Source organism: Arachis hypogaea, chromosome 18, assembly GCF_003086295.3.
Source record: "Arachis hypogaea cultivar Tifrunner chromosome 18, arahy.Tifrunner.gnm2.J5K5, whole genome shotgun sequence".
NCBI lineage: Eukaryota > Viridiplantae > Streptophyta > Magnoliopsida > Fabales > Fabaceae > Arachis > Arachis hypogaea.
In genome coordinates, this window is record NC_092053.1 from 117990480 (window position 1) to 118002273 (window position 11794).

At 26.2% G+C, this 11794-nt stretch overlaps 1 protein-coding gene across 1 annotated transcript; it reads left to right on the forward strand.

The window, feature by feature from the left end:
- The first annotated feature begins 3355 nt into the window (after nt 1-3355).
- Nucleotides 3356-11794, forward strand: LOC112768966 (NADH--cytochrome b5 reductase 1). Its single transcript, XM_025813351.3, has 9 exons — nt 3356-3644; nt 4338-4479; nt 5135-5225; nt 5983-6060; nt 7046-7126; nt 8761-8850; nt 9774-9839; nt 10111-10197; nt 11492-11794. The coding sequence occupies exons 1-9, from the start codon at nt 3470-3472 to the stop codon at nt 11582-11584; spliced, it is 903 nt and encodes a 300-aa protein (XP_025669136.1). The 5' UTR covers nt 3356-3469; the 3' UTR covers nt 11585-11794.

The window sequence follows — 11794 nt, forward strand, 5'->3', positions numbered from 1 at the left end:
AAATTCAAAATACATGTGTCTATAATTTAGAGATTATCAATTCAATTCAATTCAAAACACCTGCGTTCATTCAATTCAATTTAACAATTGTATTCCATTCAATTCGATTCAAAAAATCTAAAAGAGTGCTTGGATGGACTTTGAGAGAAATAAATTTATGAATCTAACACAAAAGACCGTGCCTTTAATATTTCATCTGGTGATGTTAAAGAATTTTACTTATTGGGAAGCTTGGAAAAGAATAGCAACACAACAAAATTCAATGAGAATAACGTGGTGCAACTCATAGAAACTAATTATTTTGACGCGCTTGATCCTTGTGTGCATTTAACAGAGATTATTTGCAATAAACTAGTGGATCACTTGTAATGGAGACTTGGGAGAAAAGATATATATTTGCAATAAATAGCTTTTTGCATAATGAACTGAACACGTCATTATGATGAAATAATTGTATAGTACTAAATGAATGGAACATTATCTATTATATAAAATCAAATTCAAATAGCTTTCTGCATAATGAACTGAACATGTTATCATGGTGAAACAATTGTATAGTAATAAATGAACGGAACATTATCCATTATATAAAATCAAATTCAAACAGCTTTCTGCAGAATGAACCGAACACGTTATTATGGTGAAACAATTGTATAGTACTAAATGAACGAAACATTATCTATTATATAAATTCAAAACACATGTGTCTACAATTGAGAGATTATCAATTCAATTCAGAACATATTCGTACATTCAATTCAATTCAATTTAACAATCGCATTCCATTCAATTCGATTAAAAAAATCCAAACCATGTCCGCTTGATTCATTTCAGAAGAATAATCCAAAACGCTCTCATCAACTGATTTGAAGTTGAATTATTCATTGTTTTGATAGAATGTTGAAATCTGAAAACGAAGAAGATAAATCCACAAAATCGAAAAAGAAAACGAAGAAGAATAGGAAGAAGAAGGATGAGCAGCAGAGAAGAACAACGAGCAAAAGAAAAGAAAAAAGAAGAAAAACGACGAGCAGCAGAGATTGCAGATCTGAAAATTACAATGCAAATCGTTAACGTTGAAAAAGAGAAGAGGAAGAAGAATGTTTACGTTAAAGAAGAGGTTTATCTGTTACGTTGATGGAGGGAGAGAGGGGCGCACATATATTTCACGTAACTTGGAGAAGGAGAGAGGCGCATTAACGAAAACTACTTGGATGACTCGGATAAGTATTTTATATAGAGGTGGAGTATTATTGTAAATTTTATTAATTTATTCGTATAAATTCTGATAAATATAGATATAAATTGTGTTAAATTTATATATAAATTTTAATAAATATAAGTATAAATTATATATTTTATATTTATAAATATTTTTAAATATGAGTATAAATTACTAGAAGTTAATACTATCTTAAAATAATAATATTTAGTGTACATATAATATTATTGGTTAATAAAATTATTCTTTTAAAACTCGTTCTACTTATAACTTAGAACGTTCACTCAAAATTATTTAAAAGACAATGTTAGTACCAAAAATAAAAACAGAAATTCCATAATCGTTAATATCAAACAAGAACACAGAATTTTACCAAAATCTGTCCTATCCAATACTGAAATCTAGTTATAACAATCATTAACGGAATATATATAAACTTATTAGCCGACATAATTATTCATATTTTAAAAAAAACAAATATAAATAAATAATTTTTAATTAATCAATTTTAAACCATTATAGTTGTTAGAAACAAGAGAAATTAAACTGGAGGAAGAATTTGTGTATTATTGAGTGTAATCAAGTTGTCTATTCAAGTTGTGTAGAATGATACAATATAAAAGGGTATTTATAGGTACTAAGAGAATCGTAATAATAAAAACATAATATTCTATAATAAATATTCAGATATACTAAATAATTCTAATTGATCTTAATTATATTCTAACATCCCCCTCAAACTCAAGTGACAACTTGAGTTTGGAATTTATAACGAAATAAAAAAAAATGCATAAACTAATAGAACGAATGCAGACGGAACTGTCGCGGGTGCAGATGGAACTGCCGGAAGGAAGCGCAGATGAAACTGCCGCTGTCTGAAAAAAGTGCAGATGGAACTGCCGGAAGGAAGCGCAGAGGGAACTGCCGCTAGTCTGAAGGAAGAGCGTAGACAGAACTGCCGCTTTCTGAAGGAAGTGCAGACAAAACTGCCGGAAAGAAACGCAGACAGAACTGCCACAAGGAAATACAGACGAAACGCTGACGGAACTGGCACGAGAAAACGCAGACGAAACTGCCATGAGAAAACGCAGACGGAACTGCCACGAGAGAACACAAACGAAACTACCACGAGAGAACGCAGACGGAACTGCCACGAGAGAACGCAGACGGAATTGTCGAAAGAGAGCGAAAATTATATAATTTCTTCATGATAATAGGTAAGCAATGGATGACAATGGTGTTTGATCATTCGACTCGAAAAAAACACAAGACAGAGAAAATAGGCTAGTCGGTGAGGTAAAAAAGCATCAAAATGGCATAGAAAAAAAATGCAAAAACTACGGTGATTTCACCGCAAGGAAAATAACCTATCCTCTTCAAGGAGGATATCATGGCTCTGATACCATGTTAAAAACAAGAGAAATTAAACTGGAGAAAGGATTTGTGTATTATTGAGTGTAATCAAGTTGTCTATTCAAGTTGTGTAGAATGATACAATATAAAAGGGTAATAGTTAATAATTATTAGTTTTATATTTTTAGAAAAATGAAATTTAAATAATTATTAATTAATAACAATTAATTAATATAAAATATCGTTTAAAAATATTTATTAATTTATTATTAACTAAATTTTTGTTGAATATCTAGCTAAGTTGTTTACAAAAAGTTATATATTAAACAACCACACACCTATTTATTTAAACTTCTCGATTGTTTGTCTAAATTTCATCAATTCAGCAATAATACCCCACACGCACCCAACCAATCATGGTATTCCGACTCATCTGCATTCTTTCACAGAGGATCGACTTCAAACTTGGACGGAGATTTCATATAACATGTATATAGTCTAATCAACTAATAATAATAATAATAATAATAATAATAATAATAATAATAATAATAATTGAAGTCTTCATATAAAATTATTAATTAAAATTATTAAATAATTTAATATATTTAACTAAATTATTATGTAACGATTTTTAATTTTTTGCCGCGTGCTTGTTGCTGAAGCATCCGTAATAAAAGTACAGAACATTATGTCCTCCGAAACAAGTTTGGGGATATTCTTTGCTTCATTTTGTTGAGAACAATGCAAGCATACAAAGAGAGAAGAAAAGAACCAATCATTTATGAACATAATAAAAGGTTGTTTCTTGATGATGATATATATAACTGGCGCATATGCACATACACACATATATAAATTAAGCTGTTAATCATTTCCCAATTCTCTTGCAAAATGTTGGAACTACCATTACTCAAAATGTCATTTCGTTTTACCAAATTCGATTTGAGGCATCTTCGTTACTTTGCTGAGAACCTGCACCCGGAGCTGCTAGGTGGTGCGGTTGCTCTTGTCGCCGTTGGTCTCACCGCTGCTTATTTTTATCATCGGTTAACCAAAGTTCCCAAAAGTATGTTACTATTTTACCTAGATTTTATTTTTACTGTTAAGTCTTTAATTTAAACAAGTTTATTTTCTTTTATTAAAATTGATATTAGACAAACCCATCTCAATCCAAAAAAATTACTTATAAACTATCTAAAAATCCTATACTTAAGAGTTATGAATTTAGAAATGATTATTTGAAACGTGAATATTTATAGGTGAATAATCTAATAATATTAGATCGAATAGATTCTGATACCATATTAAAATTTAAATTAGATAGATTTAATTCAACCTAAAAAATTAGTTCAATGGTAAAAAATCCCTCAAATTTATAAATTATCTAAAAATCTTATCAATTTATAATATTTTTAGCTAACAACAAAGTTGGTGATTTATTTCTTTCATTTTTTAAAGATTTTTTTCTTTTCTGAACATAGAAAATTAAATGTATGTAAAACCCTCAACACCTAACTATATTTCTCTTCTCTTGCGCCTCTTTCAGATTAATAATAATAATAATAATTTTATTTGCGCCTTATCTGTGTGTGATAGTATCCATAACATAGCTTTTAAATATGTTCATATGACCCTTTTCTTTTAGAATGTCTTAAAATAAAGAAACGATAATAATACAATAATACTTCCAAATGTTTAAAAATATGAGTAAACTAAGAAAAGTGAGAGTTCTAATATATGTGTATTTGTTTTCTTCTAGAATGCCTGGACCCCAACAACTTCAAAGAATTTGAACTTATAAAGAAGACCCAACTCAGCCACAACGCAGCAAGATTCAAATTCGCCCTTCCAACTCCTACATCGGTGTTGGGCCTTCCAGTCGGAAAAAATATTCTTGCCAGGTTTGTATAACAATATCAATGTCACTCATCTTGCTTTAGCTTCATATTTTAATTAACTTGTTCCACCAACTTTTGTCATACCTATCAAATGTTTTCTTCAACTTATTTTTGTTTTAAAATAAAAAATTTAAATTAGTTACTAAATATTGACTATATACGTAAATAAATTTTTAAGAAATTTCACTTCAAAACGTTTTCGTTCACAAAAAAAAATTATTATTAAAATCACTAAATTTTATAAAAATAAGATATATAAATCTCTATTTTAGTCAAATCTATTATTTTTATTTGGATAAATAAATCCTAAAAATGTGAAAAACAATTTATATATCTTACCTTTATAAAGTTAAAGAATCTCTACGTAACAATTTTTTTTTTGGAATGAAAAATCCGACACAATTTTTTAAGGACTTATTTAATTATATACTCCTAGATGTATAAATAATATTTTTGTAATAATTAGTAATTACTATGAAAGAGATAGAGTAGTAGTATACTTGGTGTTTCTGTTTTTTTTTTTTTTTCCTCTTTAAGTTAACTACATTTTTTTTTTTTGGTGAACAAGTTAACTACATGTTATTACGAAAGTATTGGTTATTTAACACGATTCTAAGATATTATATATATACACATACTGATGAATGTTAAAACCCAGGGGAAGCGATAGCAGCGGAGCGGAGGTTATGAAATCATACACTCCAGTCACGTTGGATTCGGATGTTGGCTACTTTGAATTAGTTGTTAAGGTAAGATTTCTGTGGACCAATTCTCCAATCGATTTTTCTATATCTATAAACTCAAATTAACAACTCTTCTCTCGTAAACTCATTACATGATATCTCGTACGGACAGACAGTGTAATGAGTGAAAATAAGGTTAAATTTTAAGGGTGTATTTAGTTTGCATTTTCAGTGTTTTTTATTCTTTAAATTTTGTAAAAGAAAAAATAAAAACAGGAAGTAAAAAACAGAAAATATGAATTTATTATGTTTTTTTTTCATAAAATTCAAAAAACAGAAAATACTAAAAATAAAAATGCAAACTAAAAGCAGTCTAAAATGTTCCATCACATTAATTGTCTTTATTAAAATAATTTTTCAGATTCTAATTGTATTAATTATTTCTTTAAAATTAGTAAAAATATATTATATTAATCTCTCCACTCTCTTTATTAAGTGACTTGTTTTAGGGTTAGAAATTAATGTAGTACATTTTACAAATTTTAAAGACATAATTAATATAATTAAAATTTGATTTAATAATTATTTTAATAAATATAGTTAATCTAAGAGACCACTTTAAAAGTTAACTAAGTGAAAACAAACACTAGGAGCATTGATAAATTGTTGGAAGTTATTTGGAAGAGTTGCAGAAATTAAATGGTTCTTTTGTTATGCAAAAGGATATATGTGCATGGATCCGTCTTTTTCAACTTTATACGTTTTTACGAACTTTGCTTGCTTGTGTTATTTATTAATAAAGATGACCATGAAATGCAAGCAGATGTACCCAAATGGAAAGATGTCGCACCATTTTAGAGAAATGAAAGTTGGAGACAAGTTGGCTGTGAAGGGCCCCAAGGTACTATATATTCAATTCCCTATTTCCCTTATCCAAAATTCAAATTTATGGAAATAATACACAATTTATTTCAAAACTATATATGACTTATATGCAGTGGTGGCTACTCCAATGAAGATTTTATGATTTGAAGATATTTCATTTTGACCATTGGATAATAAATTGTAGGGCTTGATTTTTATTTGAAGTAAAAGTGTTACCTTTATTTAAAGTGTTGCTAAACAAATAAGTTACACTTTTTAAACAAGGATCATCATGAGAAGATGTTTTTGGCATCTTCATAGGAGTAGTTGCCATATACAGTTTGTTCTCTAAACTTTTAACATCTAATTTGAGTCTCTAACATTATCAAATAATAAATAGTGCTAAAAAAAATCTTTTGTTAAATTCTTGTTCCAAACTTATATATTTACAAAGAAAAAAAAAAGATTCTGTCTCAATAATAAAACGCGTTAAATAAGGTAATTTTATAAAAAATATATATATATAGTAAAAAAAGTAATTTTTAGTTAATCAACATTAGTCAATTTTTTTAATTATAAAATTTTTTATTTTTATAAAAAATTAAGATTTATAATCTATAATTTAATATTTATAATTAAAATTTTTTTATTTTATGATCTATAATTTAAAATAAATAAAATAATTTTTTTAAAAAAAATAATTGATATTAACCGAAAGAAAATTAACTCCCTAATATTACTCTTTTAAAAAACATAACTAAAAACACATCATAGATTGTGTACCTGCAAAAATAGAGGATAGACTACAGAAGAACGAAATTTCAAAGGTAAATTCCATTCTATCCAAAATTTATATATGAAAAACGGAAAAAGAAATTGTTGAGCCTAAGCCAATTCAATTTGAAGTCTCAACAGCGTATAAAATCACTTCCGATTTTGGATGAACATATAATATAAATAATTTTCAATATAATTAAAAATGGAAGTGAAGTTTATTAATGGACATAAACACGAGCATGTAGGGGCGATTCAGTTACAAGCCTGGTCAAGTTCGGGCATTTGGAATGATTGCTGGAGGTACAGGCATCACCCCAATGTTTCAGGTACATATATTATTTTTTTGAATAAATGACAATTTATACCCAGAAAGATGAAAACGCTGACATATATATCCATATGAAAATTAGACTTGTATCTAAGCAAGATATCTTCTGTATGACAAAAGTACCCTACTTAGCATTCTAATACTCTAAAGATATGGTACTTTTGTCACACGAAGGACATCTTATATAAGTACAAGTTTAATTTTGATTTAGTGTGGGTACATATGTCAGTGTTTTCATCTTTTATGAATATAAATGATCATTTATTCTTATTTTTTTAATGAAAATTGAAATATGCACTACTTTTGCATATATCTCTTTCATTTTTATTTAGTATTAAACGCGATTGATAAAAAAATAAGATAAGACAAAAGGTTTATCTTTTATATTATTTTAAAAGAATATTATAAAGATACATATAAAAAATGGTGCAAACATTAAATTTTTCTATTTTTTATTGAGTGAGGTACTAGAAAAATTAAAAGTCTAACTATTAAAATTAAAATTAAGTAAGCCAAATTCAATTTCAAAAATGATCTTATGAGATAAAAAAAAAGTTTTACACTTAAGATTCTGATATTATATTAGAATTAAAATTGAATAAACACAGTTCAATTTTAAAAACTAATTCATAGGATAAAAAATATCTCACTATAATAAACTAAATATTGATCTTATCTTAAAAATATGTGGGATTCGTAATATAGACATTTATAAAGATTCCATTTAATATTGTTATGTTGACGTTTTTAGCGATGGATGAAAATTAAATAAGAAGTTAACTGAAAATAAAAGGTTTATGCAAAAAGTATATCACCTTAGATTAATAAGGTAAAGTATAGCAAAAAGTACAGGGTTCGAAAAGATAGACTGAATAGTAAATACTAATAGTTAAGTTGGATATGTAAAATACATCAAGTTAATATTTTTATAAATTTTAGATAAAAAAAGTAATGGTATTTTATTTTCAATTTAATATTGCAAAACATATTAAAAATAAAAATAACCCATAAAAAATAAGTTGATTTTTTCAATTGAACAATGCATGTTCATAACATTACACCTAAGATATAGTACACTTATTTTTCATCAGTCTCATTGTTGATAAGTGAAGATCTTTAAATATTTGGTAAACATACAGTGACATTATTAGAGGCATACTTTGAATTTAAACTGGTGATAAATATATCGTGACATTAATAAAGTCCAAAGTATGCTTCCAATAATGTCACAGTATGTTTACCAAATATTTAAAGATCTTCATTTATCAATAATAAAACTAATGAAAAATAAATGTATTATATTTTAGGTGTAATGTTTTAAACATACATAATTCAATTGAAAATAAAATATCATTACTTTTTTATCTAAAAATTTTAACAGTGTGGACAAAATATATATAATTGATATGCTTTAAGGACTTGATTAAAAACTTATAAATTAATAAAATGAAAACGGAGTAAAATTACATGTACTTAATTCAATCTTTTTTACTATTAACTGCTCTTAACAAAGATACCATTTAAAAGTGAGGTCATTGATCCTTGTAATGCGAACTCATGTATAGACACTTTAATATGTTCAATTACTATTATTAATTAAAAGGCATTTTTATTAACTTTGTTTTGTCTTAGATCACAAGGGCCATTCTAGAAAACCCCAAGGATAAAACAAAGATTTCCCTTTTATATGCCAATGTGACGGTGGACGATATTCTGTTAAAGGTAACTGGTTAATACGTTTTTCCTTAATTACTCTGTGTGTTTAACATATCTTTAGAAAAGAATGATTATGTTTCCATATATATTGGTTAACATATATCAACTCATAGAAATATTTGATAATAAAAAAAATTAACAAAAAATAGTTAATATTTATTTTATTTAATATTTATTAATTATTATAATAATTAATATTACATAATATATTAAAATTATATTAAAATTAACTATTATATATATATATATATATATATATATATATTATTTAATTTATTTTTAATATATATTTTATATTTTAACATATATTTTATACTAATAACTATTTTGGTTTATATACCTAACAAAATTGTTGTTTAAAACATACAAAAATAGAAGTTTTTTAATTAAAAGGTTTTGGATCAGAGTTGTAATAATAGATATAATATTGAATCGAATGGAATTATGTTGTTTACCTCTACTTTTTCAAACCCTAAATATAATTTAACACATATCTTTTGACAAAATTTAATAATTTTGTAGTTAGTTTTTCACAAAACTTAAAATATGCTTGTTTCTTTTATATTATTTTTTAAAATTCATTACAGATGTGACTTTATTTAATTTATATATTTTTATAAGAGGAATATTAGGGGGCTAGTAATTTTAGTATTTTGTAATCATCAATTGGCCATCAATAGTATTTTTAATGGTGTGAGATTATATCTAATGGTGGGAGATCGCTCACTTTTATTTTGATGGTTAAGTGCAACAAAAGTTGCTGCCCTAAACTTTTCCTTTTTATTAATATTGTGGGACTAGGCTGTTCATAACTGATTTTGTAAGCTTTAATTTATGTAATATCATTCGTTTCAATTTGATGAAAAAGTATTGGATTTGCTTTAACGAACCCTGGTGAATGATATCTATTATGTTATTTGGTACTGCAGGAAGAACTAGATAATTTTGCCAGCAAATATCCAAGTCAATTCAAAGTCTATTATGTTCTTAATAAGGTTGGTTTCTCCACTCAAAACGCTAATATTCAATAGAAATTATTATTTTATGATGGTTATTTTTATATAATTTAATAATTATAATATCATCTTTACATAAAAATATCTTCCTAAAATAAATATATATAAATATTAAAAATTGAGAGGCCTTTAAAATTAAAACAAGAATATAGTGACTAATAAATAAAAAACATATCTAAATGTTGATTCATTTGCTATCAATGAAAATTAAAATATTTGCTTTTTTTTTTTTTTTCCCAACACTTGACAGCCCCCTAATGAGTGGAACGGTGGCGTTGGGTACATAACTAAGGATATGATTCAAACCCATTGTCCTGCACCAGCAAGAGATATCCAGGTTGATATATAAATTCACATTTAATTTAACTTATAGTTAGCGTGGCAATGAAGAATGGAAATGCATTTTTGACAATTGGTTTCTAAAATTTACCAAATAATGCTATGGTACAACTCTTTGTAGGGTAGTGTAGATAGGTAAATTTTAAAAGTTTTGGCACCATCCATGCAAATATGCAAGGAGTTGTGTGAAATAAATTATAGACTTTTATTCAAAGTTGCAAAATCTTTTAGATAATATTACATGTAAAATGCTGAACTTACAAGCACAACTTGGAGTTAAGCTTTAAAGCGATTCTTCAAATAAATTATATGTATTAAAATATTCTCTAAAATTTTAATTGCAGTAATTATATTTTTAAAATTGACAAAATATATTATGTTAATCCTTTATCATTTTTTCATCAAGTGATTGATCACACTGTAAGAGGCTAATATAGTATATTTTTGTCAATATTAAAAAAATAATTAGTGTAATTAAAATCTCAAAAATTATTTTAATACAAACTCAATTTAAAGGATCACTTTCAGGGGGCTTAACTCCACAACTTGTATAACTTCACATGCCCTCTCATGTGAAGAGTTACTCATGTGGGTTCTATTGTAGGAGACCCAACTCATAAGGCTTCTTTGCATGGACTCACATGGGTATGTTTATAAATTAAACATTTAATTTGCAACGTTACTCAGAAAGTTTTGAAACACTGAATAAAGTTTGTAATAAGTTATTTTATAACCCCTATACAAATCAAAATTTTAAAAATCGAATTAATCATTAAATCGGTAGAATCAGAAATTCAAAAGTTTAAAGATTCAACCAAAATTTAAACAAAGTTGAACTGATATAATAAAATAATATATTTATATATAAAATATATATTTTTTTATATTTTATTATTTTTAATCCATTAATTGTTAAAAAACACAGTAATTCGATCAATTAATTGATTCTTTAACTGATTTATTGAAAACTGATTCTTATCTAAATCGACTTAATATGGTGATAATTTTTTGTTGAATCAACTGATTCGATCCAATTCTCAAAATTATGATACATGCTTTTAAAATATATTACTGGACATTAGCTTGTGAAAACTTACCCAAGATACTTTACAGGAAATTTTTTAAGTCAAATATAAATTAAAATAATTGTCAAAAAAGCATTTCCAAATAAGAATGGATTTTCATTCTTCTCCTTTCTTTTTTTTTTCCCCATTTTTTTAACATTATTGACTTGTATTGGCTACTCATAATTTAAAATAACTTGTTCATTTAAGTATTATTATATTTTGTAGATACTGATGTGCGGTCCACAACCCATGAATAACACAATGACAAGTTATCTTAATGAACTTGGCTACACATCAAAGATGCAATTCGTGTTCTAGCACATGTACTTTAAAATTGCATATGTATTTTCGTTTTGAAAAAAGAAATACTGAGACCAAAAATAAAAGACAGATGAATTTTGAGATAGAAATTAAAAATTGTACTTTTATTATTGTCTTTACAACCCCATAAATTTGTATCTACTTTTCTATGTTTCAAAAGACATTGTTCAAATGCAACCCAAATATAATTCCATCACCTTCTCAGAA

Coding starts and splice junctions, on each gene's coding strand:
- LOC112768966 (XM_025813351.3), top strand. CDS start 3,470: ATGTTGGAACTACCATTACTCAAAATGTCATTTCGTTTTACCAAATTC. Junction 4,480..5,134: donor GGAAAAAATATTCTTGCCAG/GTTTGTATAACA, acceptor GTTAAAACCCAG/GGGAAGCGATAGCAGCGGAG. Junction 6,061..7,045: donor TGGCTGTGAAGGGCCCCAAG/GTACTATATATT, acceptor ACGAGCATGTAG/GGGCGATTCAGTTACAAGCC.